General features: G+C 38.2%; 1 protein-coding gene across 1 annotated transcript; it reads right to left on the bottom strand.

Annotated features, from left to right (window-relative positions):
- Positions 1–1,125: 1,125 nt before the first annotated feature.
- Positions 1,126–11,750, bottom strand: MORF4L2 (mortality factor 4 like 2). Its single transcript, XM_090264838.1, has 3 exons — positions 11,058–11,750; positions 4,716–4,820; positions 1,126–2,663 (listed from the first exon to the last, which is right to left on the bottom strand). Exon 3 carries the CDS (start codon positions 2,637–2,639, stop codon positions 1,773–1,775), a length of 867 nt encoding a protein of 288 aa, XP_090120964.1. The 5' UTR covers positions 2,640–2,663; positions 4,716–4,820; positions 11,058–11,750; the 3' UTR covers positions 1,126–1,772.
- Positions 11,751–17,111: the final 5,361 nt, after the last annotated feature.

Below are 17,111 nucleotides of genomic sequence, written 5' to 3'. Positions count from 1 at the left end.
CCCCCAACTGGGAACCTGGCTCGCAACCCAGGCATGTGCCCTGACTGGGAATTGAACTGGCAACCCTTTGGTTCACAGGCCGGCACTCAGTCAACTGAGCCACACCAGCCAGGGCTATATGTGATTATTTCCATATTTGTTCTTACTATATTTTCCAAAAATTTTGCAGTAGCCATGCTAAGAAGTAGAAAATGCTGACATGAGGGAGGGGGTGGAGAAATGGGCAAAAAAGATGACAGGGATTAAGTATAAACTGCCAATTATAAAATAAGTCACAGGGAATATAGTCATTATTATAGTACCTGTACAGTGACAATGATTACTAACTTATTATGGTGACTGTACACCTGAAACTAGTATTGTGTCAACTGTAATTGAAAAATGAAAAATATAAATCATTGTTATGAAAAAAGTTGGCTTGACTAGGAAATTTCCATATTAGATATTCATAAGTATAGGCATCCAACACCATCACTCTCCTCCACAGATCCCCAACTCTAGGATTCCTGGTGCTATGTCCAAGGAATTATAAAAGCAAGGAACATGACATTAATGCTGAAACTAGGGAAAGCTACTATCCTTGGCCCCAGATCTGCAAGTATTAAAAAAAAATGGTTTATTGATCTGAGAGAGACAGATTTGCTCCTCCACTTATTTATGTATTCAATGGTTGATTACTGTATGTGCCCTGACTGGGGATTGAACCCTCAACTTTGGTGTACTGGGACGATATTCTAACCAACTGAACTACCCGGCCAGGTCCTACAAGTATTTCTGAAGGGGGTATATGCTTCCTCTGGTGCAAAAAAAGCAAAGCATAAGTGCCGTAAAAGGTACTGTTATACCCCCTAAATATCCCACTATACCAGCCCAACTCATAGGGGGAAAGGAGCAGAGAACAAAGATGGCTCTTCCAAGCAGCACTAGAAAGGGATCCCCATGGTAAGAAGTCACACTAAGAGAGGGGGCAACTGGCCTTACAGGGCATACTCCTGGCTGCCACACCCAACAGAAAGGAATTCACAAGGAGTTAGAATACTCCTTTGATACCACACCTAGGTCTTTCCTGAGCCTGCTGACTTGTCAGCCTCAGTAGCATTAAAGACACTCTACGAATTACTTGCATTGAAATTTAGAAACAGATTTTATTAAGATCTGAAATACAGTTCCTAAAATATCGACTTCTCCAGAAAACCGTGGCTACACAATAATGCATTGCCTCTATCATGTTAGAACGTGCATTAGATTCAAATACAAAAACCATGGGACAAACCACCATCCTTCAACAATTGGAGCAAAGATAGAATGCCTAAGGAACAACATAGATGGACTTGCAGAGGATGGGCTGTTTAACTTCAAGCACCATTAAAAAAAGAGCACAAATGCATGGGTTTTGGGGTATATACATTAAGTTGAACCTTTGGCACTAGGAATCAGGGCATTTTACCACATAGCAATAACACAATTAGAAAACAGTGTAGTGTCAAAGGGATAGAACCACCAGCATTCAAGCAATGTTGTCAACTATGCAAGAAAATGTTCTACTGAATGTTTCTTCTTTACCTAATTACTGTATACACTGGTAGCAACTTTGAAATGAGAAAAGGAGCTTGTACTCCTTTTATTTTCTGTTTCAAATGAAACAGAAAAACTGAAATATAAGCCCTGTTAAACATTAATAATTTTAAGGAACATCAATTATACAAGAAAAAGACTAAGAACAAAAAGTGTTTACAGATACCAGACATAATAGTTGAGTGGTCAGTAGACCCTCACAGGGCTTTACGGTGGTACTCAGCAGAAGCCACTTTGTAATCACTGGCACTAAACAAAGATGTAGCATTCTTTGCCAGATACTTTAGGAAATCATGCAAATAGCCCAACAATAATGCAAGGCTCTTCTCATCAAGGGGCGTATATGCCAACATTGCTCCGATTCTTACAAATAATCTCAGTAGGTGTGGTGCGCCATAAACCTGGGACATCGGCGCATCAGGGTGAGCCAAGAGGATTTCAGCATACTGGGGCCTCTCAAATTTGTAGAGCAGCTGAGTGCCCAACATCACGTTGAAGTATTCTTTTATGCCTGCAACAACTTCATTCACTGCATATTCCTTGTTGTCGACATTTCCTTGAGATTTCTTGCAGCTCGCATACTCTTCTAGAATTGCATCTACATTTTTCTTAGCAGGGAGTTGAAACAGCTGCTTCTGCCTAGTAACTAAGTCCCAGTCCTCAACAAGCCACGGTTTTAATTCTTCGGGAATCTTCACTTTAACTTCCATTCTGTTCTTAAACACCTCCTCACTTTCAACAGTGGGGTCAGCCCGGGCCCTTTTCTTCCTAGGTGGCTGAGGGGCTTCGCTGGTACTGCCACCATCTCCGTTTCCAGGAGTCTTCTGTTTATTCTTTCTGGTCTTCCTCACAGATCCTGAAGGGGGGTTCTCTGCAGAGCGACCCCCCCATCTGCCTGGGAGGGCTGGTTCCTGATTTTTCGGCTGTGGACCAGCTGTCTTCTTTCCTGATGAGGCCCCTCTCATCTTACTTCTCTGCATATTGCTTCTAGTTGGTTTTTTGAAGTTGTCTTCTTCTGTAGATTGTTGTCCACGATTTTGAGAACCCTGCTTTCTGGAACTCATTCAACCCTGTTTTTATTTCAACCACTGTAACATATAAAGTATTTTACTTGTTTGTTTTCTGTGGCAACCTTTAACACATTATGCTTCACAAAGTACATGCTACTCTCTTGGAATTTGAATTTCAAATCCTATTTCAGGACCATTTCTAAGTGCTTTACTGCCTCCTCCCTCTCTTACCATCACCACCCACTGATATCATCAGACTCGCCCATCAATTCTTTTTCAGACTCCATTCAAAAAACAGGAATATAATTTTGGAGAAAAGATAAATTAAATGGGCAATAAACTACAAAAGGCAGTGGAATTCAAATTCAAGATTTCCCAACAGAAAAAAAAAAAAGAAAAAGACAACATGAAAGAATTAAGAAAGATCTAGTTAACTGGAGGCAAAATGAGTAACAGCAAAGGTTTTGTATAAGTCCAGGTAGGCCTGAAACTAGGGTGATGAGAGTCAAAAGAAACTGAATCTAGAATCTGATAAATGAAGGAGAGGGAGGAGTCAAAAGTGGTTCTGCAATTTTAAGCCTGAGAAATCAATGAATTAATAGGAGCACTGATTTTTAATGGCTTGGAATCAGCAATAATATACTAAGAAAAAGTTAATTCATCCACTCACTGATCTAAGTCGTCATAAATTACTGTGTATCTGCTTCAGAACAAGTACTATGATATGTGCTAGGGATTCAAATATTTAAAGTGACAATTATAAAACAACAAGGACAGCAGTGGGATTGTACACTGGTGTACCTACTATGGAAAACAGTATGAAGGTTCCTCAGTAAATTAAAAATAGAACTGCCATATGACCCAGCAATTTCAGTTCTGGGTATTTTTCTTAAGAAATCAAAAACACTAATTCAAAAAGATATTCATCCCTATGTTCAGTGCAGTGTTATTTACAATAGCCAAGATATGGAAGCAAACTAGATGTCCATTAATAGATAAATGGATAAAGAAGATGTGGTACATCTTTACAATGGAGTATTATTTAGCCATAAAAGGAGTGAAATATTACCATTTGCAACAGCATGGACCTAGAGATTTTACGCTAAGTAAAATAAGTGTGAGAAAGACAAATACCATATAATTTCACTTATATGCAGAATCTAAAAAACAAAAACCAACGAACAAAACAGAAAGAAACTCATAGATGCAGAGAACAAACTGATGGCTGCCATGGCGGGGGGGAGTGGGAGGATGGGTAAAAAAGGTGAAGTGGAGTAAGAAGTACAAACTAACAGTTATAAAATTAGTTATGGGAATGTTCAGTGCAGCATATGGAATATAGTCAATAACTATGTATGGTGTCAGGTGGGAGGTAGACTTATTCGGATTTCATCGTAAGGTATATAACATTTATCTTTTAATTATAGTGGTTATACACTCATATACCTTACAGTGTGATCAAACTAAATAAAACAAGGTTAGTATAATAATAGCTACAGACAGAATATTTTGGGAGCAAACAAGAAATGGTACATGATACCACTTTCAGCAATAGGTTGTTGGAATGAGGTGATAAATTGGTGAGGAAGAAGTCAGTGAGGACTCCATGTTCTGAGAATGGGTAATTATGTCATTAGTATTATCTCCAAATGAGATTGCACCGAGTAGAAAATGGATTAGAGGGAAGAATTTCAGGACTGGATCTAAATATTAAATGTGACGTGTGCAGTTATATATAATGACTTTAAAGCTCAGGTGAGAGGCCATAGCCAGAAATGGAGATCTGAGTGTAATCATTATATAGACAGTAGTGGAATTTATGAGCCATGAAATCATTCATGAATAATAAAGGAAGAAAAACTGAACCAAATGTGGGATTCTCAAAGAAACTATGAAAGAATGATATATAAGGGATGAGCAAAGAGACCACAAATAAAACAAAAGTGGTCAAAGAAGCCATAGGGGAATTAGGAGAATGTTGTTTTAGAAAAGAAGTTGAATTTCAATAAGGAAAAGAACAAATCTACAGTATAAAATAAGGGATCAACAGAGAGGTCTAGTAAGATAAAATGAAAAAAGTGTTCTATGATTCTTATGGGTGTGACAGATGCAACAATTCCCTGGACTTACACAATCCTCTTCCTTCTTGCTCTTCCCAGAACTCCTAGTGTTTTCCCAGATGGAATCTTATTGATCTTTCAGGATGGTCTGGAAGGATGAGGTGGGATACACAACCTAGAAAGGAAAGCAAGTATCTGCAATGAAGACAACTTTTGTGAAATACAGAAAAAAGAAAAAATATATAATTTATAAACATGCAGTTTACAATTGTGGCATCAGAGAAAATGAGTTCTGCTGTTAAGATATACTATTTCAATTAGGCTCCACCATATATGAGTTGTAAGGCTTTAGGCAAGACAGGTAAGCTCTTCTAGCCTCTTTCTCATCTACAGAATGTGGAAAATTACCCGTAGCCTTCACAGATTTGTTCATGTTATGAATTTCATAAATATGACGTGGCTAAACAGCTAGCATATGACCTTGCAGAAATACCTGCACATGTGAACAAGGACAAAAAGGATGTTCATTGCAGTGGTGTTTTTAATACTGGAGAAGTGGAAAAACCTAAATATCCTTGAATAGGGAAATGACAATATAAATTATGTATGCACACTATGGAAAACATTCAAGCGAATTCAGCAGAGATCCATGTACTGACATGGAAAGATATTCAATCATATATTATTAGATAGCAAGACAGACTGCATAATAATTTGTACAACAGGATCCCAAAGAGAGACAGCACAGGGAGATAAATAAACATCAGTCTCAGTTCTAATGTAGTGTGATCCAATTTCTGTATTTTAAACTGATGTCTATAAATACATAGAAAAGTTATCTTGATGGAGAAAAACAAGACTGTTAAGGTCAGGGTAATCTCTAGAAAAGAAGGGGGTATAGTGGACCAGGCTTAAACCAGGTTTCTCCGGTACAACTTTCACCCACAGAAAAAGCCCTTTGGCCAACCCCCAGCCCTTAAGACCACGTGGGCAGGTGTCAGGGAAGCCCTGAATCAGGGAAATCAGTTATTGGGAATAGAAACATAGGTACTAGCACTTTCATTAAGCAAACAATATGCTCTAACTGAAAGGGCACAAAGCTCTAAGCAGAAATTAAAGGGCAATTGTGGTCCTCAGAGAGCATCAAAATTTGTGAATATAGACAATGACCCTCTGGAAATCTGAAGCCTTCTGGCTGATGAATACAGAAATACATCTTGTGAAAGACTAGTGACCAGTGTGCCATGACATTTTATTTTAAGCTATTACAGTGCAAAATGTTTCTTAAAAGAATTGATGGGGACACAGTACCTGATAGCAAAAAATTTAGTTAATATAGGTGAAATTCAGAAAACCCACCTGGGGCTAGTAATATAGTACAGAGCTCCCACAAAACAAGGGGACAGCTAATCTACAAACTGAAGAAAGTTAAGATGGCCCAGTGCCAACCAGACTGTAAGATATACAGTAGAGCCAGGATGGACAGGAACTATTTTGGAAGCCACATTGGTTATCCGCAATTCCTTAGTGAGAAGGAACTTAAGAATGATAGGTGAACCTACTATATATCCTTGGTATCGATTATATATATAAAACTACAAAAAGGAATTCTACCTGATTCTCATTAAGTGGGCAAATTTCATCATTCTCTACAAATATTTCTATCATTCATATAAAGTCCCAAGTTTATTGACATTATACAGAAAAATACCTGTACCACTAGTCAAGGCTTGTCCCAGTGAATAAAGCCAAAGAACCTTTCTAAAGAAGTGTCAGTACCTTTATTTTTACCAGAGTATCCTACAGATCAAGCTATTACTGCCTGGGAGTCAGAAGCCAGTCATCAAAGGAAAGGAACACCCACCCTTTTGATGTCTGGTTCCTACTTGCCATACAAGTTTAGGGATAGCTTTACTAAGCTGCTCACGGCACTCTGCACCTCCCTCCCCAGCTTACACTGCCTCCATGGACTGGTGACAGATGTGCTGGGCACATCATTCATTTAATGTTAATAACTATAGTGCTTTATTTTGAGCTGCCTTAAATTTTAAATCTGCCAGTCCTCTTCTCGAGTTTCAGGCTTTTGTCTGGTTTAGTACACCAAAATCTCTTTACTCCAATCATGCTTCCTCCCTTAATCTCCCTCATCTACATAACACCCAAGCCCCATTTCCTTTAAACCTCCTCTAACTGCTCTAGCTCCACCCCCAGTCCTCTGCCATTTCCAACATTATATGAAGCTAACAGTAGTACTCCAGAGCTTAGTATTTAAATGTTTCATGCATTAGTTTTGCTTATGGAACTACACCATTACTTTTCATTTGTCATTTATTTTGTGTTAAAAATATCTTGCACTTTTATCCCTGGTGGGGTACACTATAGTGAATCCAAGTGAGGTGATTCAACTAATGGGGGAAATGCAGGCACAATTTAGGAATAAGTAATCAAGTCTTTTTCCACTTGTTCTCTTTACAGGTCAAATTCTAGAATACACCAGACATCGCAAAAACACATCTGTATGTTTGTCTTAGCTTTCTTTTTGTGTAAATACTCATTCAGAGGTGAGCATCTACTGGATATCAAATCTCAGAGCTTCCCTTTAAAGTGTTATTTCCTCCCCCTCAATTTCTCCTATCATTATTAAAATATTTTCCCTTTCATATTATTCCTGTAAGATTCTCTGATGGAGATTTAGTGGGTCAAGAGGTAATTATGTTGCCAAATTACTTCCCTCAAAAGTTTTACCAATTTCCCACTTCATACATTGATCAGCACTATTTGGCTACCCTCATTTAAGTTGTGAATTGGCAGAGAATGGGTTTGGTTTTTCAGTTTGCACTTCTTTACTAATGATGTTCTAACACTGAAAAAAATGTCTATTGACCATTTATATTTTTTTAATAATTTATTTATTTATTTTTAGAGAGAGGGGAAAGGAGAGGGAGAGAAACATCACTGTGTGGTTGTCTCTCACTTGCGCCCCCAACTGGGGACCTGACGTGCAACCTAGTCATGTGCCCTGACTGGGAATTGAACCAGCGACACTTGGTTCGCAGGTCGATGCTCAATTCACTGAGCCACAGCAGCTAGGGCTGACCATTTATATTTTAGATCTTGTTCATTCATTTGCTTTGGTTCTTAGTGATTTCAACATTTATAGCTCATTTTACTTCTGATATTAAGATGAAATTTTATGCAATGAAGTATTATTTTTCCCTTTTATTAAGTTTAAAAATTAAGATGTCATACTTTTATGGATTACCTATTCTAATTCCGTAATCTACCCAGAATTTATTATACAAGTTATGGACTGAATCTATATACTTCCCCCCAAATTATCTTGTGGCACCATGAATATCGTACTCTTTCCTTTACATATCTACAAATACCAAATATATAAAGATGTGGGCATTCTCCTTATCACCTCCCCTCCCCAATCCTAGAATGAAGAGCGAATGCTTTCAAATATTTTTATGTACACATTTACACAAATAACATACTTTAAAAATTAAATGTATTATATACCTAAGTGAATATATGTCATGCATTTTCTTGTTCTTGACAAAGGTGAAATACATATTCTGCACCTTTTCTCACTTTATCACGAATCTCCTGTCTGCACATACCTAGGTTGCTTTTTAGTATCCACAACACTCTATAATCTCTACATATCATAATTTAACCACTCCCATATTAATAAACATTCAGGTTGTTCCCAATGCTTCCTTACAGAAATGCTATAATAGGCATCAGTGTACAGACATATTAAAGCATTAGGAAGCAGGAACTGTTTAAAGGATTTGCTAATTAATCCTTGGTGAGATAGAGGCAAGTTAATTTGTAAAGAACCCCTTTAATTTGAGCTCCCAGCAAAAATGTGCAAGTTCATTCACCCACTCCTTCAGGAACACTGGATTAAAGTTTTTTAATAAAAATGTTTGGGGGCCAATCTAGTATGTAGTTATTTCAATTTGTGTGATACTGAGCATTTTTTCATATGTATCTTTTTCTTATGTGAACATTTTTGCTCCTCCTTTCTACTAGGTTGTTTGCTTTTTAAAATTTATCCCTAATAATTAAATGCTAAGTTGTTTTTTTTTTTTTTGGTATGTTGGAAATATTTTGTGCAAACTGTCAATGTGTCAACATTTTCCTTTGTGAACTTTGACAGTTATGTCATGCCTAGAAAAAATGTTCCCCCAAAAGTGTCCTTAAATAATTTCCTGTATTACTTTTTGGTACTTTTAATAGTTTCTTCCAAATATATAACTAATTTTCCTAATATTAATTATTAGAGTCCATCTTTTCCCCAATGATCTGATATGCTATTTCATTCTCAATTCCTAGAGGTATATGGGTCTCTTTTAATGCCCTTTCTTCCCAGTGATTTTTGATTATTAAAATTTTAAAGGTATCAATGTTTCTAGGTCATCTGTTGTCACAGCAACACGTCTGTTCTCACACCAGTTTCACATTCATTTAATTATCATAGTTAAAAGCCATAAATGTTGCCTCAGAGTAACACTTGTAAATGGGTTCCAAGGATGTTCCATGCAGTAAAATAAAACGTGGTTTACTCATAATATGGAAAACTATGCTTATTAAAGGAACACCACTATAAAGGATAAAATAGAATTCTATAAATGGACATGAACACATCCAATACAATTTGATTGAATATAGCAAGTTGCAAAATAGTACCTATAGTGTGATAGCATATTTATGTAAAAGAAAACAAAACAGTATGTTATATATTTCCATACACATTTTTAAAACAGGTACATAACGTAAGAGACCTAGAATTAAATAAAACTGGTAATAATGGTTAACTCTGGGGAGAGTAAGACAATTGGGGTGGTGAGAAAAGGAAACCTGAGCCTACCTTGTAATACTTAAATTTTTTATATTACAAGGAGGCTGTAATCAATTCTGTGACCAATTTATACTGAAATATACATATTTAATAAGTCCCCAATGATTTTCTGATCTATTTGTATCCACAGATTTCACATATAGCTAGACTTTCAGCTAATTATCATGGTGTACTATATACTTTGTGGGCATACCATTCAGACTGGTTTCCCTCCCTCCTTCTCAAGTCTTTTCTATCCTCAAAGGCCCAGGTCAAGGTTCCTTTTTCTCCTTGAGGCTTTCTGTTTCAGGCTACCCTGGCTCTTGCCTTTTCTGAGATCCTGTTGGCTTAACAGTCCATTTCTCTTCCTTTAGCCCTTAACCATTCTCAGATGGTCTCCTGTAAAGGGTTTGTGCCTATCCACCTATTGCACATTTTTCTCCAGGTAGTGCCTTCCTCTGCAACCTAGCTTTCAGAAAAGACAAAAAAATAAGAGGAAAATAAAGTGATTCCATGGGAAAATGAAGCTGTCAAAACTGAAAAACCTTCCTTCATCTCCTCATGGAAGTGATGAGCCATTCAGGAATGTAGACTCCAAATGCTAACATTTTTGTGTATGACGTGTCACAAATGAGTGTGAACATCTTGTACAGTCTGTTGAAATAAACCTTTAGATGCGCCTATATGTCAGTTACATTTATATCACTTTTCTCTTCTGGACCTTGGGGCTACTTTCTTTATGTGTAGCAGGTAATTTTTTGAGTCTGAGACAAAGGAGGAATAATATAAAAACTGCTAGCAAACTAAATATGGTTATGATCTGCTGTTTAAATTTATAGTTCCTGAAAATTCCCTTAGCAATATACTTAATAACTTCCTAGATTGTTAGGACAAGTTAGACTTTCAGAATTCAGTTCTATTGGTAACTGCTGCTTCTGGAAAATCAGGGAGAGAAACCAACAGTATTAATTTTTTTACAATTCCAAAAAGAGGCATCCACTGCTTTTATTAGTGTACCAGAAGTACTGATAAGAGCCATAATTATTATTAAAGCAAACACTTAGATGTGTCAAGCACTGCCCTGATACTTTATACGTAATCCCCTTAACAATTCTATGAACTAGGAACTATTATTATCTTTATTTTACTTTTGAGAAATTTAGCAACAAAATGAATACGTATCTTGCCTAGGATTGCACAGTTAAGTGGCAGAGTCATGATTTAAATTTGGAAAGTCAGTATTTGCATTTAACCACTAAATTATGCTGCATATGGGATGCCACAAAGTAAGAAAAATAATACACGGATGTATGGGACTAACAATCAGGGATCAATTGTAGTATCTTTTATTAAGGAATATAAGATTACACTGTCCTCTGGTTTTTAGGCACTTTCTGTACTGGAAGCACCAATGGACCAGCTCCATCCCTGCACTGTTAGAATTTAGAGTATTTTCCCAGATAGATGCTTATGAATCTTTAAAACATTTCTGGACAGTAAAGAAGGTTATGTGTAATTATCTTGTTTGAGAACTGAGGCCAGGACAAGGGAGGTACTTACCCAATATTCTGTAATCAGGATCAGATCTTCTGATCCTTATTATTCTGCCAACTTAGCTTTTCTGATAGTGGCCTAGAAGGTCAAACAAGGGGATGGGAAAAGAACATAAAATAAAAGACATGAGATAATGGTTTACTCCTTCAACAAGCACTACATTTTATCACATTCAAAGGACACCAAAGCTGATAAGTAATAAAGTGTTTCTTTTTCCTTTCTTGTGGTTACATTTTCAAATTTATTTTATTGTACATTTACCCTGATTTTTGATAAAGTAATTTGTTTTTGCTTTTTAAAAATTTTTATTAAGGAAAATTTCAAATGGACAAAAATGTAGAGGGAATATTACAAACCCATAGGAACATCATCTAGCTTCAACAATTACCAACTGAAGGCCATCTTGTTTCATCCATAACCCCACCCACTGCTCCCCCCAACTCCGATTTTTTAAAAACTCACCAAAGAGCTGACTTTCTGTATTCTATTATGGAAAATTTCAAACATATACCAAGGAAGACAGAATAATATAAGGAACCCTATATGCCCATCACGCAGCTTAAAGATTAATTTAGGACCAATTTTGTTTACCTCTTCTCCACTTTCCCCTATTGGTCAGATTATTTTGAAACAAATCTTAAGTCATCAACATATTTTGAAGCCAATCCCAGACATTTTATTATTTAATCCCTATATTCGTATATCTTTCTATAAAAGACAATTTGAAAACATAACTACAATGCCATTAAAACGTTTAAAAAATTGTCATTAATTCCTTAAAAACACATTAAAGAGCCAAACCATCTTCAAATTTTCCTGATATATTTTAAAGTGTTTTTTTTTTTTTTTTACTGTTGTTGTGTTTGAACCAGGATCCAAACAAGGCCTTCTCATCGCATGTGGTTCATCTCCAGCTCGCCCTCCTTCTCAATCTTTCTACCCCTCCCCCATTTTTTAAACTTTTCAATATGGAAAATTCCAATCCCCGCTATTTTGAGGTAATTCCCAAATAACATTATTTTACCAATAAAGATTGATTATGTCTCATATCTCTAATTCCTTCTAGGAAAGAAGGTGATGGGCAGGAAAAGCACCATAATGAACGAATTTACACAATTTATGTTTTTCTCATTCTGTTACGCGAGTATTTCTCGTCACAATAATAGCTAATATCTTTCAGAGTTAGGCTTCCTATTATATGCAATAATATGCAGTACACGCCTCTGAGGTACGCGTCTCTGAGGTAGATACTTATTATTAACACCATATTACAAACATGGAAACCGAGACACAGTAAGAAGAGGAGCCAGCCAGAGCAGGGCGTTGGCGTAGGACTCTAAATTCAGTTCTGCCCTACTGTGAAGCCATTAGTTAACCTTTTCTATATACACGCCGAGAAGAGGAAATCGTCAACCCTTTCTCCCCACCCCCACCCCGAAACCTGAAACGCGAATCCAGCTCTTTCCAGCAGCGGACGTGTGATCACTGCTGTCCCTCCAACAGCCATAGTAAAGCCAGGTTTCTCTGGCAACTGATATCCATAGGCAGACACGTCACCCAGGAGGCGGGCTTATGCCCTTCATCCAATCACAATCGTCTTGCCTAAGTTTTAGAACGTTCCATAACTGAATGATTGGACCAGGCCTATCACGTCACAATGACACTTCGCCGCAGTGAAGGGGAGGTGCTAGCGATCCGCTTCTTCACGGTTAAGGCTTGAAGCGAACCAATCATCTTCCTCCTTTAGTGCGGCCCATGGCCAATAACATTCGTTCTCTTAGGATCTTAGCCCACCCTCCAAAAGCGCGACAGTCGTTGGGTCACAAGTCTATAGGGCAGGGTGCTCACGTGGCCTATTTTTACGACCCAGAGTTCCTCTGACCAGAGGCTCTTTTTTTTCCTGCAGGGAGGCATTATGGGTCCCCCCCCCCCTCACTGGGAAAGGAAGTGTCTACGTGGCCTACGGAAACAGGCTGAGCGGAAATGAGCTAAATTTCCCGCGAGGGGGGAAGCGCGAGGTCAAATCTGAGGCCACGCCCTCGAGCCGCTTGCGCAACTCTTGGAGGAAAGAAAGGATAGACTGAGAGTTTTGATGTATGTGCGAGTGGGAGTCGTGGGTTTTGCGGGCGCGTGGCGGTAGGGCCAGTGTGGATGTGCGCGGGCAAGACCGCGTGGCCTTGGGGTTGGGGTGTGCGCGCGCGCCAGTCCTCATGGTGCTGGAGGCGGTGGGTGTATGTACGCGTGCGCCCCTAGCGTTGGAGTCGGTACGTGTCCCAGAGTGAGTGCGTGCGTGCATGCTCTATAGGGAATGTTCTGTATTTTAATGTTTGATATTTGTTAAAATGGAAAGGAAAATAAGCCAAGGGGATCATCCCAGAAATAAAAGACCTTCCGTAGAAATATTTCCATCTCCCCCACTAATTTAATTTTAGACCCTAAAACGACACTTTCTTACCACGGTCTCCCTGCCACAATGCTGTTGTTCTAAGCCGTAGCCTTCCGATGGTTAAGAGCCAAATCCTCGCGTTCACATATTAGCAATTCCAAGGAGCAGCTTCTTTCCTGTTCCCTATCGTCCCCTTTGCCTCCTGCTCTGCTCCGCCACCCCACTTCACCTTCCCGCAAAGTTGCGATCAGTTCGCCTGGCACAAACAGAATTGTGTGTTGAGACTATCTACGACAGCCTTCCACTCCACTATGGTCTCCGAATTCCTGTTGGGCTGAAGCTATCATACCTTTTTGTCCTGATCTTCAAGCACAGTGCCCTTAAGGCAACCACGCACTCGGTTAATTTTTCAGAAAGTTTTCTGAGTGAGGTTTATACCTCTTGAGTCTGCCATCAGATGCCACAAAATCCCAGCAAAGGATTGGCTGTTTGGTCCTTGGAATGATGGAATTTTTCTTCCCCCTCTTTCTGATTTGCTGAATTCTCAAATCTATAGGGATTATATATATCTTTCATTGCTAGTGAAAATCAAATTAACTTTATAAGTAGCCCTGCCAAGCAAGGGACTATGCCCTAGTTCCAACTGTTTGATCTGGTTTCTCTCCTTAAAGAAAATCTCCCCTCCACCCCTCTCTTCTTTCTTCCTTGCCTTTTTTAGGGGGAAGTGGTGGTGGTGGTGTGGTCAGAATTGATGAATGACCCCAGGCACTGATGCTGATGAAGATCTTAACCCTTTCTGTGCAGCTTTTCAAATGTTCAACACCTCCCCCTTCCCAATACGCACACAAATTGGAAATACAAGTGACTGGTCAGTAAAGGCAGATTGAAAACTGATCTTCTTGAAATTTTTATTAGATTGTGATCACACCCCATTTTCTGGAGTGGTATTGCTAAACTTTATTATGTCTTTGGAGTCAGGGACCTGATTTTAAACCCCATTGCACCACTTACTAGCTCTGATGCCCTGGGCAAATGATTTATGTTCTGCGATCCTTAGTTTTTTTGCATGCTTTATACATTTTAGGTGCTGTGCCATTTTGTTATTACAAAATCCTTATTAGATGGATACTAATAAATCAAAATTAAACAACAAAATTTATATCTCAGGTATCAATCATATGTGCCTGTGTGTGTGTGTGCGCGTACAAATACACTGGGGAGGGTATGGGAATTAGAGCAGTGGTACTTAAGGTGTGTTTTCCAGACACCTCAGGTAGCATCATTATCACTTCGCAGGAAGTTGTCAGATTCAGATTCTTAGGCCCTGCCTCAAAAGAAATTCTAGCCGTACGATTTGGCCGTATTATAACAAACTATTCTGGTGATTCTAATGCACACTGGTGTTAGAACCACTGCTTTGGAGGACAGAGATTCAATGGTTATTTTTTTATGCTCCACTAGAGGGTGCTACAGAATTTAAAGCAAAATAAAGGATGTACGAGGTCTGTCCAGAAGGTATCCAGCCAACCATGTAATATGAAAAATAGACATTTATTGAAAAAGATACAAGAAACATTGTACATAGGATAGTGACGCTTCAGTCTCCTTAAAACTAGGCACCTTGGGACCTCATACAGGTCTCCCAACTGTCATTAGATGCCCCTTCTTATTTTGGTCTGAAATCTCTTCCCTTTCAAAGGTGATTTAGTTTTGGGAAAAGCCAGAAGTCGCAGGGCGCCAAATCTGGGCTGTAGGGGGACTGAGTCACATGGGTGATTTGATGCTTTGCCAAACAAATGCACAAGACATGATACACGAGCAGCCATATTGTGATGAAGCTGCCAGTCACCAGTTGCCCATAGCTGCAGCCTTCTGAGTAATCCAGATAGTTCCTATGGAGCAATGTTCAAGCTTGATGCAAAATTTGATGCAGATTTGGTGCTCTACTCAGTCATTTTGAATGCAACAGCCACACAGTACACATGCTTACTCAACAGTATCTACTGCCCTCACTGACCAGTACAGTGAAGTGGTGATTGCTCACGCATATGCATTCCAGTCCACTCTCCTTGGCTACCAGGTTACATCAACGTTTTGCAAATAGTTCTTGTTATATTAACAATGGCTGGAATTTTTCTGGACAGACCTTGTATATGTTTTATTGAGACACCCTGCATATTGTCAGTTCTGTTTATACAGTTTAAAAACTAATGCGTAGAAGTGTCAAATTGTTTTCTCAGTGCATACAAGTATAGAAACCAGGATATGAATTTTACCTGCTTCTAGAGTACAAGTCCTTGACAGTACCCTGTTGTTCAGCCATCATAGCTTGTCATTCTGGGCCTCAAAATATAATATATTGCAGATAGCTTATTCCCTGATTTGGTTAATATTGACTATAGAATGTCAAGAAGAGGGCAGGAAAGCAAACTAAATAAATGGAAATATTTTGATGATTTCATACCCTTCTTCATCTCCATTCTATATTGCTCTCTCTATCTTACAGTTATTTTTTTAGTTTCTGTTTGAACCTCCTCTATGTGTGTGCGGGGATTTAGGGTGTTGAGGAAACACAGTTGTTGAAAGCCTGCTTGTTACGGGCCACACTATAGAGCTCCACACCCATTAATCCCAACAATGGGCCTATAAATTAGGTGACAATTATCATCATTTTATAGATTATGAAAGTGAATTCTAGAAACTATAATTATTTTTCTTTGGTCATATAACTTGTAAGTAGTGGAGCCTGCGTAATTCCTGATCTACCTGACAATACTACCCTGCTAAACTTTCTACTGCTTGGTTTTGAATACGGTTTAATTACTTACTATTTATGTGACTTTCAGCAAGTATTTTTTCTTAACTTTCCCAAGCCTTAGTATATATTAAGTGGAAATAATTATTCCTGCTTTGTAATTTCAGAGCTGCAGTATTCAGTACGGTAGCCACTAGATATGTGATTAATTAAATTTGAATTAATTAAAAATTTAGTTCCTCAGTTGAACTAACCACATTTCAAGGGCTCAGTAGCTACTTACGACCAGTATTAGTACAGTTGGGGACCAAGGCAGGCCTCCCCAAGATATCCCACATTGACATATTGATTATTAAGAATTAAAATAACTTGAGAAGCAGCAGAAGTGGGAGGAGCTCTCTGACACTCTTCTGTCTCTCTAAAAGCAGGAAATAAATCTCCATGTGATAAGTGCCCTCTCTTCTCCTGAGGACTAAGACACAACCTTATCATAAGAGTTATAAAATTTAGAGTAAAAAAAACACTATTAACAAACCTTGTAAAGCTTTTACTAATTTACTACCTTAGTCCAAACATTGCTTACATTTCTTTCTAATGAACACTAACTTTTTTTTTCCTCTCAGTTGTTCACAAACATATTGTTCCTTTTTCTAAAATGAAAAGATGCCTAGTTCGATCATTTTTTGAGCTCCATTTTATGATCCGAGAGCATATAATGTGATTCTCCAATGTGCATGTATTAAATTGTTTATTTTTTCTCCTGTTAATCTAGCCTTGTGTCAATTTTATTATTTTATTATTGGTCTAGCTCTAAGATCTAAAGAAGGGTAAAAGTGGGGAATTCTTCCCCTCCCCAACAATACTGTATTAGATACTAATAGATACAGAACATTCCCACCATTACAGAAAACTTACGGGA

Source organism: Furipterus horrens, unplaced genomic scaffold, assembly GCF_987537825.1.
Source record: "Furipterus horrens unplaced genomic scaffold, mFurHor1.1.pri manual_scaffold_17, whole genome shotgun sequence".
In the NCBI taxonomy this organism is placed as follows: Eukaryota; Metazoa; Chordata; class Mammalia; order Chiroptera; family Furipteridae; genus Furipterus; species Furipterus horrens.
The sequence above is the reverse complement of the archived record's forward strand: the minus strand, read 5'-3'. Positions and strand labels throughout refer to the sequence as shown.